Genomic DNA, 22496 nt, shown 5'->3' with positions numbered 1-22496 from the left:
TGCTCGAGTACTCGTACTCGGATTGCCTTCTGCAAGACGTAGGACATTCTGTTCATTGTCTGGCGTCCTCGTCGTTCTCTCTCAATTCATGGTACCTTTCGTGAAACAACCAGTCTCACGTAATGTTCTGTGCACACGTGCAAAAATCGTATGATGAGGAGCACGCCTGTGTGGGAAACGTTCTTGGTACAAGCACAGAGCAACGCACCCGTTACAGTCCACAGCTCCATACGCGAGGTGCATGTTGGCCAGTTCAACGTTTCAATACTCGTCCATCCTACTGCCTCGGGAACCGGTTCGCAAATGCTGACTTCCAGCGGGATCACTGTTCACGCGACCTCCCATTCAACATCCTCTACCGCATGACGAGGCCATTTCGGACCTTGCAATGCTATGTGATTTCGATTCGTCTTTGTGTCCCCTACACCTCCTGCAAGTTTGTCGCACTGGTAGTGAATCACCCTGTATAAATATATAATATAATACAATAATGATTATGTAGCTAATTATTGATATATAGATACATTGAAAGGGACTTTTTCGAGGGCTAACCCCTTTCAATATATCCCACCAATAATTAACAGAGCTATCTGTTTCTGATTGCTATCTGCCTGTTTATCTAAGTCCAGTTGTTAAACATAAAGACTAATTTAGTTATAATTTAAATTTAGAAAAACAGGCAAGATAACAGCTAGCCCGACAGATAACTTTGAAATGAATATATAGAAAATAGAGGGCTAATCATAATTTTCAATTTCAGTTATGATAATTTGATTTATATTTATGCAAAAGAAAGCTACTGCTGACTGTAAGGAGAAAGGAAGTAGGGATAAGTATAATAATAGTACCTCAGTTTCCCTCTAATTGCTCTAATAGATCTTGAGGTATGAAAAATTAGGGTTAGATAATAAAAAGTGAAAAGTAAAGAAAACAGCTTTATATAATATCCTAAGTACTATTATATAAAGCTGTTTTCTTTACTTTACAAACATAAAAAAAATTTTTTTTTTATATTTGAAGGGATCCATAGATTTCAGTAGTTTGGGAACGACTGAAATATATGATTATTATTTGTACCAGCGTATCAGAGAGATAATACTTGGGATGAGAATATTCTTGACCCCATATTACTCGCAAATTAGATGACATCAGAGGGCTTAAAATACAGGAACCATTGGCAGGTAGCGATCATGCAGTCATCAGTTGGAAGATGAAGAAAGATATGCAGTAGTTATAGGTAAAAGCACGGGTTTTAATTTCTGAAGAAGAGACTTTGACAGTGTAAGGCACTATGTGGTATCTATTAATTTGGCTAATTACAGATTGAGAGTAAATACTTTTTTTTGTGAAAACCCCAAACACGAGAGAGATTAAAACCTATAGTACTTAGTACCATACATGGGTTGAAAGTTGAGAAGATGAAAGAAGATATTTGTTGACATTAGACTTGAACTTCTATAGACTGTAATTTTCACGAAATACATATGAAGGAAGATTGTTCCAGAAAACAGCAGCTGAATGAATAAACGAGGAAGATGACATGTTGGTTCTGTTAGTTTGAAGTTGGACAGTAAATGGATGTTGGCTGGTGGCAACACATGTTTGGACTGTTTTGAAAGAGAGAGCAGGAATAATAGAAGCCAATTCAGAAACAGTGCCCATGAAAATATCTGTAAAAAAGAAAAGTCGCCAGTGCCAGCACTGAACACTTAACATGACACGACATACACTTGCTGGCCTTCACCTTTTCAGATGCTACAGTGGCATATAGGGGAAACCCTGGAGACCACAATTGAAACAAACACACCTTGACCTTTTAAAAAAGGCATGCAGCAGAAGGCGCCTCCGTAGCCAGGTGGGAAGGAGCAGCAGTGCGTAGCACACGCTTCTTGATTAGACCGGGGTTCGAGCCCGTCACCACCAAATACGGAGGATGCGGAAAGGTCAGGGAATGACCACCGCATATCCCGGAGCAATATGGCCTTAGTTGCTAATGCTCCTAAAAAGCAAATAACAAACAAACAAACATGCAGCAGAAACAGTACGTCTATGAGACAGAGTGGAGAGACTCTGTTAGAGATGAGTCATTAATTAACCTAACTGCCCTCTTCTGAATGGAATCTAGAAGCCTGAGAGAGGTTTTGGGAGCACTGCCCCAGATGTGGGAACAATATTCCATGGTAGTGCGGATTTGCGATTTGTACAGAATAAACAGCTGTTTGGAAGAAGGGTAACACCGAGAGCGAAAGAGAAAACCAAGTTTTTTTAAATGCAGAGGAAGTAATATTTGTAATGTGCTTGTGCCAAGAGAAATTAGAAGTCAGAGTAATCCCCAAAAAAGATATATCAACTTGCCTAGAAATCGGAGTGTCACCAAAGATAAGCATAGGAGCGGAAGAATCCTTTTTGTGAGATATAAGACAAGACTGAGTTTTAGAAGGATGGAAATCAACTAAGTTGTCTTTGCATCACTGGAGAATTACCTGGAGAAATCAGCATTTAAGGAATTGGTAGCAGATATTCGAGAAGTTGAAGCTGATTGAGCAGGGCTAGTTTTCTCAAAATGGAAAGTGGAATGCAAAGTGTATCATTGGCAAAACTATGGATAGGATTTCCAGTCAATGGAAGAAGGTCATTAATATACAAGAGGAAAAGAGTGGGGGAACAGAACTGAATCTTGGAGGACACCAGCATTAGTGGAGAGGTTCGAAGACAGAGGACCATCAGCCTCAGTGAGAGAAAACATCAGAGAGAAAACTGGATAACCAATTACAAAAACAGTTGGCAAACCTTAAGATGGAAGCTTGTTTAGACCTTTATCCGAAACACGATCGGAAGCCTTTGAGGTGTCTAGAGCAACTGCTTGTGTTTCACCGAACTTTTCCATTGAAATTGTCCATATGTGGGTAACACATAATCCAGAATATCACCAGTGGATCGGCACTGATGGAATCCATACTAGTGATCATTGATCAGACAGAAGGTTTCTAGGTAGTTTAATAAGAGTTGCCAGTTGATTGATTTCTCCATTACTTTAGAAAGAGTAGAAGTAATTACAATGTGACAGTAATTGGATGGGAGGGATTTGTCATCCTTTTTAGGAACTGGCTGGATATGAGCAAATTTCCAAGCAGAAGAAAAAAAACACCTTTGGAATAAGAAAGTGTAAAAAAGCGGCACAGGTTTTGAGACCATGTAGAGAAATAGCATCACGACCTGAAGCTTTCTTAGCATCCAGATTCGTCAAAATCCTTCTGACATCCTTTTGATGGAAGGCCATAGGAGGCATTGAATTGAGTTTGACAGAATGGTGGGAGGGATTTGTCACCCTGTTTTACCAAGATCATTAATACATTAGTTGGAAGAAAAATGGGATACTAGCAGGTCAGCCAAAATGGATGTATACAGAGCTGGCTAGTCAAATAGAACAGAAAAGATACATGTAAGATTGATTTTGATTTGATTGATTTGGTAGTTGTTGGCGCATCGGCTTCTGTGACCATATTGCACCTCCAAAGGTTTTTGCAGTACAGTGATCCAAGCCCGAGGCGGGAATCGAACCCGCGACCTTTGGGTTGCCGGGCAGGTACTTTACCCACTCGGCTAGCCCGGTCAGCACATGTAAGAAAGTAAGCTTATACAGTATCGGAGGAAAAAAAAAAAAAGGTAGGTATTTGACTCTGATTTTCATAAATGACATTGATGATGAGATAGAATGCTTGATATCAAAATTTGCAGACAACATAGAGATTGTTGGAATAGTTAATGATCAGTACCAAGCAGCACTCTGTCAGGATGACTTGAACAGGCTGCAAGATTGGTAGCTATGTTTTAATGAAGCAAAATTCAAGGAAATTACATGTTTCCAAGCAGAAGAAAAAAAACACCTTTGGAATGAGAAAGTGTAAATAAGGAATTGGCAGCAGATATTTGAGATGTTGAAGCTGTTTGAATAACCTAGCAACCCAAAAATAAATTATACACTTTTGGGGTTGAATTAAAAACAGTATAAGAAGAAAGAGATCTGGGAGTTATAATATGGGCAGATATGAAGTTTTCTCTGAGCAGTGTAAATAGGCAACCAGGAAAGCCCACGGTATTCTATCTAATTATCAAACATTATCTTGTAGAGATAGGAAAGTTATAATTCTACTGTCTAAGGCAATTGTAAGACCATATTTGGAATTCTGTATTCGAGTATAGAGACCTCATCTGAAAAAAGACATTGAGCTTCTTGAAAGAGTTCAAAGACTGGAAACTAGCATGGCGAGATCATCAAATGGCGAACATATGAGAAAACACTCATAATATTTGGGATACAGAGCTTGGTAACCAGGCACCTCAGAGGTGACCTGATTGAGGTTTATAAGGCTCTGAGGGGGATTAGTAAAATGAATGGTGGAATTCTCACTTTTCTAAATAATTCCAGAACTAGGTGGATTGGATGCCCTTACCGGTACTAAGTAATAACCTACAAAATCTCTATCGAAGTTAAAAATTAAACTAAGTATCATAACTAGGAATATGTGACCTGATTGTGGTTTATAAGGCTCTGAGGGGGATTAGTAAAATGAATGGTGTAATTCTCACTTTTCTAAATAATTCCAGAACTAGGTGGATTGGATGCCCTTACCGGTACTAAGTAATAACCTACAAAATCTCAATCGAAGTTAAAAATTAAACTAAGTATCATAACTAGGAATATAAAGCTACTCTAGAAAAAATTAATATGCCAATTTAAGTTAATAAAACAGAAAAAATTTAAAAAAAAACTTCTCTATTATCCGTAGCCATAAAAACTTCACCTGCACAAGGCTACTCTCGTTCCCATTTAGGAGTATTCATCAATGTCTTAAATACACAGTAGAAGAGGAGACTGGTATGCTGAATTTCTTAAATATCTTGCTACAATTTGGATGGGCACTATGTATAAAAGTTTTTCATACGGACAATTGTTGGACTTTACTTACATTTCAAAATCTAGCAAACTTTCACACACACAAAATCTGTTTTCTATAATCAGTTGTACAGTGAAGTTAAGTATTGTACTCTACCCTGAAAATAGTGGTAGAGAAATTTCATAGACTGAATAGATTGCTTGTCAGTCATGAAAATTTTTGGAAAATGTTTTTTAACTATTAAATAGCATAAAGAGTAAAGTTTTTGAATGAAATTCAGAAACTTTACTCTTTATGTATAATGAAATCGAAATGTTTACTCTTTACCATTTACACCATTTTATATCTTTATATCATTTCTTTACTATTAATACCTTTATACCATTTTGAAATAATAGGAAATACATTTTATATATGTCCTGTGTCACATCTTAGCAATCCAAGCTTGGTACCATTTTTCAGAATACTGAAGTTTCATTAGTCTTTTGATCTGTCTTAAAATTAAATGCTTTTCTGTTAACCTTTTATTTATTTATTTTTTTATTCTGTTGTCTTGTTTTGATAATTCCAGCATATGGAATTGATACAGCATTATCTGCAATATGGTTAACACAGAATGAGATTCAACATAGCACAACTCCAACCCTCTTGCATTATACAATAGAATAAGGCTGCACAAGAATTACATTAAGGCTGAACACACACAGATATCTGAATTATCACATCACTCGGTGACGTCAAATCACCTCACCCATTTAATTTTGATTAAGTTACATTTCTAAACAACTAACCAAATTACTCTAAATTGTTAATCTCCAAGATTCTTCAAAATTCCACGAACGTTGTCCATTCATTATTTCTGATTCGGGAAACTTGTCAGGAATACATTAGTTTTCTATGTCCACTTCTTCAAGAGAATAAAAGGAGATGCCCTTTGGCATAAAATATGTTTGTTCTGTTTGTCTCCCCCTTCTGCCTGTAACTCCTTTCCTCAGTAAAGAATCTTCAGAAAGCTGCTGTTCAGCTTTGGGGAAGGTTTCAAGTTTTATTTTTCTGGCATCATTATATTGAAAAATTTTTAGAATTGCATCATTACAGCATTAAAATCCATGTTAAATTGTCTCTGCAATATAAAACTAGCTTTGCTTATGCTTGTATGCCAAAGCACTATTTGCATGGTTATAACATTCCAGATTAATAGCAATTGGATTATCTTATTGTAAGATCATTCTTTGTTGGTGCCTTGGAATAAATCACAGGTAATCTTATGCACCTGTGATTTATTCCAAAATCACAGAAGCATAAGATTATAGTAATAATATAAAATTATATTATTACGCTAAAAATAGCATAATAATCTAATTTTATTATATTGTTATTTAAAAAATTAATGTGATATTAATTTTATTTGTACATAGAATTGTCTATTTCATTATTTGGTTAAAAATGATATATTTAAATAATATGCTCTGTTTCTTCACTTTTTCACATTTAATTTTTTCCCCCCCAAGGTTATGGAGCAAGAAATATCCTATATGTCTGATTATTCCTGGTTCAAAAACTAGACCTTGTTCATTTAATGGAGAAACATTAAAAGAATCTCCAAGTGATGAATTTGTTCACTCTTCAGGTATAAATTCTAAATCATCAGGTAGCAGCAAGGAATCGTCACCTGTCAAGAAAACATTTCCTAAACAACGTGATAATGGCAACATCATTCTATACTTATTTTCACGAACTGACAGAGATAAGGATGAATGGTTTCGTCGTTTCAAAGAAGCAGCAGAAAAGAAACCAGCAGAATTAGATTCTCCAGGCCCTTCTGTAATTATAAATACTCAAGATAATAATTTAGAACATAAAAGAGCTATGTCTATTGATCTTGGATCACTTAAATCATCTTCTACAGTGGGAAATATTGCAGAAGAAGGAATAGAAAATAAATTGCAAAATCAGTTACAATTTCATCATTATATGGCATCTTTTTTTCACAAAGATTGTATAACCCTTTGCCTCTCACAACGTGGTAATCCAATACTTACACAAGCTTCAGAATCTGAAAAAAGTAACAGCAGTTCAATCCAGAATAATCTTTTATGGTTAAATGCCTTAATAGGACGTTTATTTTTTGACTTTTTAACAGTAGAAATGTCATCTAAGGTAGTAGCTGATTTGATTCAAAAGAAGCTAAGCAAAATTAGGGTAAATATTTTTAATTCTTTTATTTATTTCTATAAGCATAATGTTGTTGCTGAAAGAAATTCTGATCATATAGAACAGGAAATAGAAAAATATTTTTAATTCTTTTATTTATTTCTATAAGCATAATGTTGTTGCTGAAAGAAATTCTGATCATATAGAACAGGGGTGGCCAACTTAATTTGTGATGCAATCTACTTTTTTCCTTCAAAATGTGCCACAATCTACCATCTCAAAAATTTCATTGCACAAGGTTAAAAAAGTTAATCAACACATATTGAAAAATGTTGTTTATAAATTTTAAAATTCAATACAATTCAGAATTCTTATTTTAAATTCATATGTATTTAAAATTAATTTATGCAAAGTTTGTGTCTTCATGTCATCTGCCAAGCTTTCAAAATTGGGAACATACTGTGATATGGCCAACTGTAAAGAATCTTCTGTATGCAAGTCCATAAGAGCACAGCTATTCTTTGTTTGTTTCAAATATGAAAAGGCCAATTCACATAGATATGCAGAACCAAAACAGGAATTTAAAAGTTCACTGCATTTTTTTACATTTGGGTACTTTTCTTGGCAAACATATTTCCAAAACTCTTTTTCTGATTATCTGGCTTTTAGGAAGATATCTTTTCGCAATGTAATAATTTCATTTTCAAGTAATATTTTCTCCGTGTGAAAAATTGCAGCAATTTTTTCTGCAATTTGTGTCATATCTAAATCAACATTAAATGGATAAGAAATATATTGAACAATGTCTTCCATTGTTTTAAAATCACCGAATCTGGTTTCAGAATCGTCCACAACATTCTCGATTTCAGAAACATATTTCTCACTATTAAATTCAAAAACAGGATATTTTTGCGTATTTGCAAAATGGTAAAATTTTTTTTCTTTGAGATCCTTAACCATTGCCAAAAATTGATATTTATATGCAGAAATACTGCTAATGATGTCACCCCCATTTTTATTTTTCCCTTTTAATTCCAAATTCAGGTCACTTAATTTACTGGTAAAATCTGACAAAAAGCCAGATCACACAACCACTCCATATCTTGTAGCTGCTGATAATCATCTCCCCTTTGATCAACAAAATTTTTAATTTCATTCAGCAAATTTCAAAATCTCTATAGAAACTTACTCCGACTCAGCCACCTCACATCTGTGTGTAATATCAGATCTGGTTCTTTTTCATCAAGTTGCATTTTGAAAAGTCTTCTTTGAAGAGATTGTCCTCTAATGGAATTCACGATTTTGAAAGCGATGTCCATAACACTTTTAGTATTTAGTCTTTTGCTGGCTAACACTTGTTGGTGGATGATACAGTGGTAACTCAAAAATTCTGGGAATTATCATCCTTTTGGCTCAATGCAATGAATCCATTAAGATGCCCCATCATTGCTTTAGCTCCATCTGTTGTTACTGATACAAGCTTAAATAATGGTAATTTAATTTTTTCAATAGAATGAGTTAAAGATATCAAGACCTCTAATTCTTTCTTTTACGAAACCATACCCAGCAGTTCTTCTCTAGTAGCAGAATCGTCAAAAACCATACGAATAAAAACAAGCAACTGAGCTGTATCACTGACATCCGTAGATTCATCCAGTTGTAAAGACAAGGACACACAATTAGCAATACAGTCTGTCCTCCTATAACACGTGTTTACATTACACGAATTCGATCATACACGATTTATAAATAGGGGAACGTTATCTTATATAACACGAACCGAATTCGCTTATGCACGATTCGCCTTTGTGTTTACAAGAAATGGCAGTCGAACGCAGAATCACCCCAACCGAACGCAACACGATAGGAATGAAGAAGAATCTGAAAATATATTTATGTGTTTTATATCAGTGAAGGGGAAACACGTTTCACCATAATAACGTAAAAACCAACACAATTCCAGCTATCGATATAATCGCAAATGCAATTAGATGGAGTTTACTACCAGTTTATAACAGATTCCACTAGCAGAAACGAAACTGGAAATTGTTTTTATTGTTTTATGATAGTAACCCCCAGAAATGTGCTTTATTAAAATGTGGGGTGTTAATAGTGTATCTCGGCCTTTATGGTGTTGTTTATTCAGTTGCTATACGCGCACAGCTTTGTTTATGTGTATTAAGCATGCCTTCTCGTTTTGTAATTGCGCTTTATTCCCTAAAAATACTTAAAATACTTAAATAAAATACGTAAGCATTTTATTACGTATTTTATAATTAAATATGTATTTTTTAATAAAATACGTATTTTATTCGTAAAAAATACTTTTTAGTATTAAAAAATACTAAAAATACTTTATTATAATATAATAAATAATAAAAAATATTTATTATATTATAATAAAAAAATACATATTTTTAATTACGTATTTTAATCGTTATAAAATACGTAAGTATTTTATAACGATTAAAATTATCCGATTATTTATTGTGTTTGGTAATGTTTTGGTTCCAAATGTGTGTTCAATCTTGGGTGGTCGGCACCTAACCCCACTTTTCCCATAGAGCCTGTTGTTTATATTGCACGATTTTGCATTGCACGAGGGTTTCTAGGAACACAACTATCATGCTATACGAGGACAGACTGTATTAGCAATTCTGTTTATATATTATTATTGATTAATTGTTTATATATTAATGTTAGAAGTGCCGTCAATAAAATGAGCGAATTCGAACTGCTGGTTAAAACAAGTAACAGACATAATAGGGCTTACGGAAACATGGTGCCACCCGGAAATAGGGGATGATGAGTTTCAGTATGGCTTGTATAATGTATTTAGGAAGGATAGGGTAGATAGAAGGGGTGGTGGGGTAATGCTTCTTATCAGAAACAGCCTATGTGCGATGATAGCTTTCCCGGATTCAGATGTTTCACGTGCTAGTATATAATCTGTATGGTGTGAGATAGTATAGAATCTGTATGGTGTGAGATCGAAACAAAGGTATAATGCAAGTAGGAGTAAGCTACAGACCAGATGATTGCGAAGATTATGACGAAAGCCTCTACATGCAAATGGAATGGGCAAGTAAGCATCAATGTCTTATTATGGGTGATTTCAATTTGCCTCTAATTGATTGGAGAAAATGGGAAGGAAACTCAACATGGGGAACAAAATTTTTAAATCCACTAGATGACTGTTATTTGTATCAACATGTCAGGGAAAGTACTAGAGAAAAGAAAATCCTAGACCTCATCATCACCCATGAATCAGATGACATAACAGGGCTGACAGTAGAGGAACCAGTAGCAGGAAGTGATCACGGAGTTCTACGGTAGATGATGAAGAGGGAGGTAGCAGTAGTAAAAGGCAAAGGAATGGGTTATAATTTCAGAAAAGGAAATTGATGCCTTAAGATGCTACATGACCTCTATTAACTGGGTAGATATCGCACAGAGAACGAATACAATTGAACTGTGGTATGCTTTTAAAACATTAATCACAGACGCCCTGAATGTATATTTACCATTAAAAATACTCCACGAGGAGGGTTCCAAGTTGGATGAATAGTGAAGTTGCCACATTACTTGAGCAGAAAAAGGTGGCATGGAAAAGTTAGAGCAATAAAAAGTACTGAAGGCTATAACAGCTACAAGATGATCTGTAATAGAGCCACAGAAAAGGTTCGACAGGCAAAGGCAGTTTATGAGAAATCACTAGCAAACAGCAAAGAGGAGGGATAAGAAATTCTTCACATATATATAAATGCTAAGAAGAGCAGGACAAACCAGATCGAACCATTATGAAGGGAAGGGGATAGTATTAAATACACCAGCTGCCATTGCAGATGAACTCAACAGTTATTTTACATCGATATTTACAGAAGGAAAAACTTTTGTGGCAATGGGAAATTGTGGGAGCAAAGTTGAAAAATATGTAATTAATGATACTGAAATTTTTGCAAGATTATTTAATGAAAACTTGCAAGCCTACAGGCCAGTAAGGCTCCTGGAGTTTATATGAAAAGATTATATGGAATATACCATATAATCTTAAGGGAGGTGGCAAGTGAGTGCATTGAGCCATTGAGGCTAATTATGCGAGCATCGCTAGACTCTGGGGAGATTCTGTTGGATTGGAAAAGTGCCAATGTATCTCCCATACATAAGGGTGGTTCTAAGAGTGAAGTGGAAAATTATCGACCTGTCAGTCTGACTTCAGTGGTAGGGAGAATCATGGAGGCAATGATCAAGGGTGGAATTCAGGATCGTTTGGATTGAATTGAAATTCTCAAGGATACTCAGCATGGTTTTGTAAAGGGAAAAATCATGTTTAACAAATCTTAGTTCGCTATTTTGAAATGATCACTCATGACCTGGATTTAGGGAATAATTTCGACATTGTTTATTTAGATTTCAGCAAAGCTTTTGACTCAGTCCCACATGAGCGGTTGCTTTATAAGCTGGAACAGGTTGGAATCACTGGAAAAATCCTTAGATGGATATCAGGATGGCTTCAGGGCAGGAGGCAGAGGGTTGTGATAAATGGCTATTCCTCAGATTGGTTGCTGTAAGAAGTGGGATTCCCCAAAGATCAGTATTAGGACCACTGTTGTTTTTAATTTTCATAAACGACATTGATGAAGGGATAGAGGGCATGATGTCTAAATTTGCAGATGATGTTAAAATTGGTAGAGAAGTTAATGATCACTGTCAAGCTGAGCTTCTTCAGAGAGACCTAGATAGACTTCAGGAATGGTCAGAAAAATGGCAACCATGCAAAGTGTGAGGTATTACACCTGGGAAACAGTAATCCCAAAATAACTTATTCACTTGGTGGAGTTCAACTAAACCCAGTACTGGAGGAAAGGGACTTGGGTGTTACGATACAGTCAGATATGAAATTCTCTGAGCAATGTAAACAGGTTGCAAGGAAGGCACATGGTGTCCTATCGATGATCTATCAAACTTTTGCAAGTAGAGATAGGGACGTGATAATCCCATTATTACGTTAAGGCTTACGTTAGACCACACTTGGAATACTGTGTTCAAGTATGGAGACCGCACCTAAAGAAAGAGCTTCGAGCTTCTTGAAAGGGTGCAAAGACAGGTGGTGAGATCGGCAAAAGGGCATCCTTATGAAGAAAGACTTCGAATATGTGTGTTGCAGAGTTTGGAAATTAGACACCTTAGAGGAGATTTGATTGAGGTGTATAAGGCTCTGAGAGGTATCAGTGAAATGAATGAGGATGAAATTTTCGAGATTATAAATGATGCTAGAAGTAGGGGACATAAATTCAAGTTACGGGGGGAGATGTTTAGATTAGACTGCAGGAAGTTTTATTTTAGCCAGCGAGTTATAAATTACTGGAATAAGTTGTCTACATGAGTGGTAGAGGCTGACAGAGTGGGAAAATTCAAAAGTCATCTGGATAGTACCTTCGGGTGAGGGAAACGCATTGGATGATAAGTTTAATTTCCTTTTATTTTATTAATTATTAGTTTTTTTTGTTTGTTTTTTTATAGTTTTATTCGGGGGGGGGGGTTTGGCTGTTGCAGCATAAGCCATAGGCTTTCTTGCACCATGCGGTTAATACTAATATGAGCACGCAATTGTTCGCTCTCATTTTTTCGATGCGTCACATCACAGTATTTTGAGATAATTGCAGATCTTGAAGAGTACTTTTAATTTCATTTTTGTTCTTAAAATTTTCAAAAAGAGAATCTGTTATTTCTTAAAATGCATCTTTCATGAATTCACCATCAGAAAATGATTTTGCATTTTTTTTTGCAAGGAGATGACTCACTTTAAATGATACTACAGTTATTGCTTTAGATTCTAAATTAGGTGTCATGAAAAAATTTTGTTGCGCGAATAATCTGGATTTAAGTTCTAATTTATTTTTTCGAAGTCACTATTCGGCAGAAAATCCGATTGGTATTTACCATGGAGTGTGTTGAAGTGCCTTTCTAAATTTCCTTTTTTGGGTATAGCCACGGAAGCATTGCAAATCAAACAGCAACATTTTTCTTTCACCATTACAAAAAAGTATTCTAGTTCCCACTCTTGATGAAAATGATAAGTTTTACTCTTTTTCGTAGTATTCGTTTTAAATCAAAAGCTATTAAATTAACTTATAAGTACTGTCCAGTTATTAAATCAACAAAAGCAATGCTTACCGATTAAAACACTTAAGTTGTGCGAACCAGAAAAATATTCTGTCTGAACAGCTAACGTAGTATAATTGATGAAGAGGATTCCCAAATGAGGAAGTTGTTTCCAAAATAACCAGACAAACACACCACCGTTTATTGCTCTGTTTGGTTATATCCTTATAAGAATTAGTATTGAATACCTTTGTGATATTTCTCTAAAGCTATTTCTGCAGGTCACGACCATAAAACAATAAAAACAATTTGCACTTTCCGGTTTATTGGGCTTTTCTGTTAGTGCAATCTAATTATAAATGGGTTACTACCCATTAAACTTGATCTTGTTGCATTTGCAATAATACCGACAGCCAGAATTCTGTGATATTTTACGTTATTATGGTGAAATGTGTTTTTCCTTCAATGAAATCTTGAATCGTGCAAAAAAAACAAAAATAAATTTTCAAAATGTGCTCTTCATTCCTATTTTTGAAGCTTCGTAAAAAAAATAAATAATGCGCAGGTGGCAAAACCCGCTGCGCAATATAAAATTTTGGTACTATACTTGACCGCACAAATCGAGGGATGACTGTGTATTTAAAATTTTTATCATCATCGACCAAAATTAAAGTTGCGATCGACTTGTTCGCCACCCCTGATATAGAATATATAGAAATACATTTTTTTTTTTTACCTCCATATTTTAAAAAGTAATGAGTTTTTTGTGTTACCTTTAAGTAACTCAGACTCTGGTAATCCAGTTGATATAAAAAAATTTTTAATTATTATTATTATAATTAATATATATATATATATATATATATATATTTTTTTTTTAATGAGAAGACCCAGCATATGAAGTATTAGAACCTATAGTACTGTACTTAGTACCGTGCATGGGTTGAAGGTTGAGAAGATGAAAGAAGATACTTGTTGATATTAGACTTGAATTTCTGTAGATTGTAATTTTCAGGAAATACGTATGGAGGGAGTTTGTTCCAGAAATTAGAATTTTGATGAATAAATGAGGAAGAAGAAAAGCTGTTTTTGTGAGTTTGTAGTTGGACAGTACAAGGATGTAGGACATGTTCAGATTGGTTTGGAAGAGAGGAAGAGTGGAAATTAAAGAAGACAATTCAAAACAGTGCCCGTGGAAGTATCTATGGAAAAGGCATACAGCAGAAACAACGTCTATGAGACAGAGTGCAGAGACTTTGATAGAGATCAGTTATTAATTAACCTAACTGCCTTCTTTTGAATGGAATCTAGAAGCCTTGAGAAAGGTTTTTGGGGAAATTCTCCAAATTCCCCCATGGTAAAGCGGATTTATAATTTGTATACAGTGAACAGCTGTTTGAAAGAAAAGTAATGTACAGATGAATTCAAGTTACATATAATTAACAGAAGATACTTATTTTTCAATGTTTAATTAATAAATTAATGAGGTTTATGAGCCTGTACAACTGCAAGCACACAGATTCATTCTAAATATTTTAGATACAGCTACTCTAAGTATGGATTTCACTTAAAATGTCAATGCAGTTTTCTCTTTATTAATGTTAATTTTGTAAATGTGGCTTCCCATGTTTATGTTAAACAGGGTTTAAGAGCATAATCATTACTTTTTCAGAAAGTCTTATATGTTTATATATTTTACATCTATTCCAATATTATGAAATATTGGAATAAATGTAAAAGGTATGTCAGATCGGATTAATACCATCAATTGTAGATTGAACATTACATCAGTCTGTAATCTGATTACTATTGTAAGAGTATAATTGGTACTATATTCAAAGTGTATTAAAACATTAGCATAAAAGTACTCAGCAAGCCATAAGGCCAAAAGAACCTATAAAGACTAAGATAGCCCGTGTTGGATTACATTCCTATACCCTAGAAATAAACATAATTAGCAATAAAATAAAACTATATAAAATAAAATAAAATAATGATTATGCAGCTAATTATTGATAATCGGATACATCGAGTGGCACTTTTTCGAGGGCTAACACCATTCAATATATCCCACCAATAATTAGCAAGGCTATCTCTTTCTGATTGCTATCTGTCTGCTTAACTAGGTCCAAATAATTAAACATAAAGGCAATCTATGCTAAACTTTAAATTTAACAGCAAGCAGGCAACATAACAGCTAGCCCTACATATAGCTTTGAAAAGAATATACAGAATATAATACAGAAAAAGAGTGCCAACCATAATTTTCTCTTCAGATGTGGTTTTTTTATTTATTTTATACATGTGCAAAAGAAAGCTTATGCTGATATAAGGAGAAAGGAGGTAAGAATAAGTATAGTAATAGTACCATTTGATTGAAACGATTATCAATAATTAGCTGCATAATCATTTTATTTTATTCTATTTTATATTTTTTTATTTTATTGCTAATTATATGTTTATTTCTAGGGTATAGCAATGTAAACCAACACAAGCTGTCTTAGTCTTTATAGGTTCTTTTGGTCTTATGGCCCGCTGAGTACTTTTATGCCTATGTTTTAATATATATATATATATATATATATATATATAAGATATTGAACAAATTAAGAATAGTTGTATAGGATGGACAGGCCAAGTAAGATATAATTTTTTTTTTTTTTTTTTTTTTTTATGTGAACCCCAAACACGAGAGGTATTAGAACCTATAGTACTTGGTACCGTGCTTGGGTTTGAGGTTAAGAAGACAAAAGAAGATATTTGTTGACATTGGACTTGAACTTCTGTAGATTGTAATTTTCAGGAAATACGTATGAAGGAAGGTTGTTCCAGAAAACGGCAGTTGAATGAATAAATGAGGAAGATGAAAAGTTAGTTCTGTGGGTTTGAAGTTGGCCAGTAAATGGAGGTTGGCTGGTGGCGGCACGTGTTCGGACTGTTTTGAAAGAGAGAGCTGGAATTGCAGAAGCCAATTCAGAAGAACAGTGCCCATGGAAGTATCTGTAGAAGAGGCATGCAGCAGAAACAGTACGTCTATGAGAAAGCGAGTGGAGATATTCTGTTAGAGATGAATCATTAATTAACTAATTAACCTAACTGCCCTCTTCTAAATGGAATCAAGAAGCCTGAGAGAGGTTTTGGGGGCACCACCCCAGATGTGGGAACAATATTCCATGGCAAGGCGGATTTGCGATTTATACAGAGTGAGCAGCTGTTTGGAAGAAAAGTAACACCGAGAGCGAAAGAGAAAACCAAGTTTTTTAGATGCAGAGGAAGCAATATTTGTAATGTGCTTGTGCCAAGAGAGATTAGAAGTCAGGGTAATCCCAAAAAAAAGAGATATATCATTTTGCCTAGAAATCGGAGTGTCACTAAAGATAAGCATAGGAGCAGAAGAATCCTTTTTGCGAGATATAAGACAAGACTGAGTTTTAGAGGGGTTGAAATCAACTAAGTTGTCTTTTCCCCACTGGAGAATTACCTGAAGATCGGCATTTAAGGAATTGGTAGCAGATTTTCGAGAAGTTGAAGCTGATTGAGCAGGACAAGGTTTCTCAAAATGGAAAGTTGAATGCAATGTGCTATCATCGGCAAAACTATGGATAGGATTTCCAGTCAATGGAAGAAGGTCATTGATATACAAGAGGAAAAGAGTGGGGGAAAGAACTGAACCTGGGGGGGACACCAGCATTAGTGGAGAAGTTAGAAGACAGAGAGCCATCTACCATCACCCTCAGCGAGCGATCAGAGAGAAAACTGGATAACCAATTACTAAAAACGGTTGGCAACCCATAAGATGGAAGCTTGTTTAGAAGACCTTTATGCCAAACACGATCAAAAGCCTTTGAGATGTCAAGAGCAACTACTTGTGTTTCACCGAACCTTTCCATTGAATTAGTCCATAAATGGGTAACATAAGCCAGAATATCTCCAGTGGATCGACACTGACGGAATCCATACTGGTGATCATTGATCAGACGGAAGGTTTCTAGGTAGTAAGAGTTTGCGGTTAATTGATTTCTCCACTACTTTAGAAAGAGCAGAAGTAATTGCAATGGGACGATAATTGGATGGGAGGGATTTGTCACCCTTTTTAGGAACTGGCTGGATATGAGCAAATTTCCAAGCAGAAGGAAAAACACCTTTGGAATAAGAAAGTGAAAAAAGGCGGCAAAGAATAGGAGTAAGTTCAGGAGCACAGGTTTTGAGAACAAGTGGAGAAATACCATCGGGGCCTGGAGCTTTCTTAGCATCAAGATTCATCAAAATCCTTCTGATATCCTTTTGACAGAAGACCACAGGAGGCATTGAATGGAGCGTGTTGGGAATGGTGGGGGGTGTTTTACCAAGATCATTAATACACGAGCGGAAGAAAAATGGGATGCTAGCAGGTCAGCTTTATCCTTGGCCGAAGTGGCAACAGAACCATCTGGTTTGGACAGAGGTGGTAGCAAAGATGGGCAAAAGTTGCGGCCAATAACTTTGGCAAGAGACCAGAATGCTCGGCTACCATTAGGGCAAGAAGCAAGTTTTCTACTCTTAGCCTGTTCAAACTCTAGTTTGGTCTGATTAATAACTGCTTTACAACTGTTGCGAGCTTTGGTGTAGGCAGAAAATGAAACTGAAGAATTAGACACAAGCCAATTACGATATGCAACATTCTTCTCTTGGACAGCCTTAGCACATTTATTGGAAAACCAAGGTTTAGATAAAGGGCGAGATTTTAAAGTGGAGTGTGGGATAAAGGATTCCATTCCTGCAAGAATAATTTCACTGACACGATCTGAGCAAACGTCGACATCAGAAGTTTTGAAACAGTAATCTGACCAAGGAAAAGAAGAAAAGAAGTCTCGCAGGTCATCCCATTTTGCATTCTTGTAATGCCAAACAACACGTGGTTGGGAATAGCCATGAGATAAAGGTTCCATTGGAGAAGAGACAATCACCAAGTTGTGATCTGAAGTGCCTAAAGGACCTCTCACGTTGACCGTGTACTTAGAAGGGTTGTTTGTGAGAAAATGATCAAGCGTATTGGCTGTATGATTAGGATTGTCTGGTATTCTTGTAGGTAAATGAACAATCTGTGCTAGGTCATTAGTAATTGCAAAAGCCTCAGCATCTCGACCTGCTGGGTCGGTGTGACTAGAAAACGGAAGCCAGCTGGAGTTGTGAACATTAAAATCACCAAGGAAAATTACTTCACTGTTAGGAAAGTTGGACTGGAGAAAGTCAAGTTGCAAAGAGAGGAAATCAAAGTGTTCCAAGTGATTAGTGGAGTTGGGAGAACGGTAGAGACAACAGATGAATTTGACACAATGAGGTAGAGAGATTTTAAGCCAGAGAAGATCAAAGAGAGGAGATTCCAAATTTCCAAGTCTCTGACAGGGAATATCAGAACGGACATATGCACGAGTACCACCTTTGAGGCGAAACGAATCATACAGCGAATAATTTGAGCATCTGAAGTGAGCAGTAGATGAATCAACCGATAACTGAGATTCTGTCAGAAAAAGTACATGGGGGTTTGGCAGACTGCAAGTGGAAATGGACATCGTTGAGATTAGAATTGAGACCACGTATATTTGTGAAATGAATTAGGAAGTCCTTGGGAGGTTTAGATCTTTTCGCAGATAAGCTTGTTCTATTAGTTTGACAATTCATGGTGTATTCTATAGTAAGAAAAAGTAGGTGGGACATGCTGTATGAAGTAATGAAATTTTTGGATATGGGGTACATGTGGTAAGAATATACCCAGATCCTTGACATAACGTGGCCTCGACAATGCTCCCCGCATACACACTACTCGGACTCCCTCCAGTCACTATCTGGCAGAGTAGAGGTAGCAAGATTATACACTAGCTGATCCGGAAGCTTCCTAGAGAGTTACCAGTAGGTTCAGTCCGGTGTACTAACTCGCGGCCGGCCTGCGAACACCGTTTTAGAGCTGTACCCTCGAAATGTAAGGAATATTGGATCTCGCCACAATGTTCATCATAACCTCGAAAGTCATCAATCATACTGCATGATGGAAGAGATAGGGAAGGGTTGACCGGAACTTAGCTCTAGAGACTAAACATGGGTTCCGCCACTTCAAGCCTCCAATAAGCAAAGTGGTGGTATTGCACCGGTTGATGAGAGTCATCTACCACCTAGTACTGCCTGGTAACATAGAGGGGCGGCGTTCCTCCATGAGGTGTGGACGCCACACCTCGACCCCTGCTTACGTTGGTTCACACCTGGGTAGTCACCCACCATGTACTTGTGCATGGAGGTTATACCCAGGATTACTAACAGTCCCACCATCGTGAAGGTGCAAGCAGAGGATTTGGCTGTCACAGACCGTCCGGACTTCGCCGAAATTGGGTCCACTTGACTTGAGTGTCACCCGAATATCAGTTCCATCAGCGTTTTAGACTCCCAGGTAGCAAGTACAGCTTGTCTGGCATATCTGAGAGAATGTCTGTGACAACCTCAAGGACAAATAAGATACAAGTTAAAAAAAAACAAAAAACAGTACTTATCTATAGCAACAAAAGAAGTAGCAATGTAAACCAACACAGGCTGTCTTAGTCTTTATAGGTTCTTTTGGCCTTATGGCCCGCTGAGTACTTTTATGCCTATGTTTTAATATATATATATATATGTATATATATATATATATAAGGTATTGAACAAATTAAGAATAGTTATATATATGAGTAAAATACAAGTTAAAAAAAAAAACAAAAAAAAAAAAAAAAAAAAAACAGTACTTGTCTATAGCAACAAAAGAAGTGGGGGCAATAAATTAAGAATTAGAGTGTAGTAAAAGTAAGAATGTGTTCCTAAATTAATTTAGATATTGTAGCCAAATAGAACAAATGCAAAATTGCATAATATCTTTCTATACATTAAAATAAATTTCCTTCTAATGATATTTATTCAGCCAATGGGCGAAGAGAAATGCAGGTTATCTGGTAATGCATAACAAATACAGCCACTCCCCGATTTGCATAAGGGTTGCATTCGGCGGAACTCTACTTAAGTCTGAATTTCCCTAAATGCTTATGCAGCACTCAAATTTGATTGAGGCAAAAAAAAAAAATGTTCGACAAACATGTAAATAGTATTATTTATTAAATTTTTTTATCTTGTATGCAGGAAAAATTGCAAAAGTGTTCAAAATTACAAAAAGAGAGAGGAGACATGCATAATGTCAGCAAGTTTTACCTTTCGAGCATTGGTGCCAGAATTAACTCTCCAGCTAATAAGCATGCAGCTGTGGAAGTTGAGGGCTGTGGAGATTTAGAAGGGGTTTTTTCCAATGCATCACAAAATTTCTCTCCAGCTGCAGATTCGGCACTGGCGACTTCACTGCATACTTTAATGATTTGGAAACCAGCGTGATGCTTGAACCTATTAAACCACTCGTTGCTTGCCACGAACTTGGCTTGGAGTTCACTGTACTTGTGCTTAATATTTCCATAAATACTTGTTGCTTTTGCTTGAATGGTCATTGGACTCAGGGGCACTTGTACGCTGTTTTGTGATCACTGTTGATCTTAAATTTGTTGATGTTCTTTTAACATGTTCTTTTATATATGCACTGTCCCTTAAAATAGTATTCACTGTTGAAGCAGTGAGACCTAATTCCGTGTAATAGATGACAAACTTTGCCCTTCTTCGTACTTTTAATTAATCATATTTATTTCTAAATCAATTTTGTTTCATTTCCTAGCACTTGCACTTTCCATTGGTCCCTTTCTCTTTGCCATTGTAATAAGTAAATAGGAACGAAGAGAAGATTCTGAAAATGTATTTGTTTTTTATACGATTGAAGATTTCAGTGAAGGGAACTCATTTCACCATAATACCGTAACGTAAAAACCCACAGAATTCCAGTTATCGATATTATCGCAAATGCAATAAGATCGAGTTTACTACCCATTTATAATAGATTGCTTAACAGAAAAGCCCAAAAACACAGAAAGTGCAAATTGTTTTTATTGTTTTATGGTAGTGACCTCCAGAAATGTGTTTTAGAAAAATATCACAAAGGCTTTCAAAATTGATTCTTATAATGGAACATGTGATAACAATGAAATGTAGTGCAATTTCCTATATAAAAATGACCTTTTAGACATAAATAGCTTAGTTATATCGCAAAAATTTCAACTTCCAAGGTCTTGGAACGTATTACCAAAAAAAAACTGTGTTATTGAGTTCACATTCATATTTTCACGAAAACTTCATATCTGACTGCATAATTACTCCAAGTCATTCCCACTACCCTGAGTGTAACACCACATTGGTGGTACATTTCTTTGGGGTTACTGCTACCCATATGCAGTACTTTGCATTCAATGTTAAAAACTTCAGTTGCCACTTCTCAGCCCGTCTACCAAACTTTTCCAAATCCTGTTGCAGCAGCAAACTGTCATTACTGTTATTAACAACCCTGCCAACCTTTGTATCATCTGCAAACTTTGATATTAAGCTTGTTATACCTTCATCGGTATCATTGATAAACATACAAAACAACAATGGGCCTAACACCAAACCCTGAGAGACACCACTAATAACATTAGTCCATGTAGAGTAGTTCCTATTGACCACTACTCTGTTTTCTCCCACTCAACTATTCTTTATCCATTGTAGCAACTTGCCCTTAATGCCATACTGCTCCAATTTGTATAGCAGTCTTCCATGTTCAACAGTATCAAAAGCTTTCCTGAAATCCAAGTATATCATATCAAAATTATTTTTTGCATCCAGTTCCTTCGTGACCACATCATAGTATCCAATCAAATTGGTCAGACAAGACTTCCCTTTGACAAACCCATGCTGTATGTGAATTGTTGCTGCAGTATTTCTAAATGATACTGCAATGCTTCTTTAACCAGTGACTCCGTTATTTTCCCTGGAACAGAAGTCAAACTAACAGGTCTGTAATTATTCGTGTCACCCTTTCATCCCCTTTGTGAATTGGAGATACATTTGCCCATCTTCAGTTCATGGGGACTTCCCTCAAGTCCAAGGATGCTCTCATAATTATGGCTAAGGGTTTAATATAACTGGATAGATCCCATCCCTCCCCGGTGCCTTTCTTATGTTTAACTTCAACAATTTCTCCTCCACTTTGCTCTCAGTTATTACAAAATCATTTAACTCCCTGTTAGAGTTTGATAAACATCTGGTCCTCTCTTCCTTGAATAACTCCATCTATAAATGTAGTTACAAAATACTCATTTAGTCGGCAGCTATCTGAGAAAGATAATCTACAGTCAAACCATTGATATTAAGTGGACCAATATGATTCCTCCCCTTCCTTTTAGAGTTTAAACCGAAATAATCATAAAT

At 35.9% G+C, this 22496-nt stretch overlaps 1 protein-coding gene across 1 annotated transcript in view; it reads left to right on the top strand.

Annotated features, from left to right (window-relative positions):
* Positions 1-22496, top strand: part of LOC150082408 (testis-expressed protein 2) — a 187251-nt gene that overhangs the window by 108771 nt on the left and 55984 nt on the right. The window contains exon 4 of the mRNA XM_090380511.1: positions 6410-7100. Within this exon, the coding sequence (XP_090236637.1) occupies positions 6410-7100 (691 nt within the window). The remainder of the gene's footprint in view (positions 1-6409; positions 7101-22496) is intronic.

The sequence above is a fragment of the Mastigoproctus giganteus genome, chromosome 8, assembly GCF_048544385.1.
Source record: "Mastigoproctus giganteus isolate SK-2022 chromosome 8, ASM4854438v1, whole genome shotgun sequence".
Lineage (NCBI taxonomy): Eukaryota > Metazoa > Arthropoda > Arachnida > Uropygi > Thelyphonidae > Mastigoproctus > Mastigoproctus giganteus.
The sequence above is the reverse complement of the archived record's forward strand: the minus strand, read 5'-3'. Positions and strand labels throughout refer to the sequence as shown.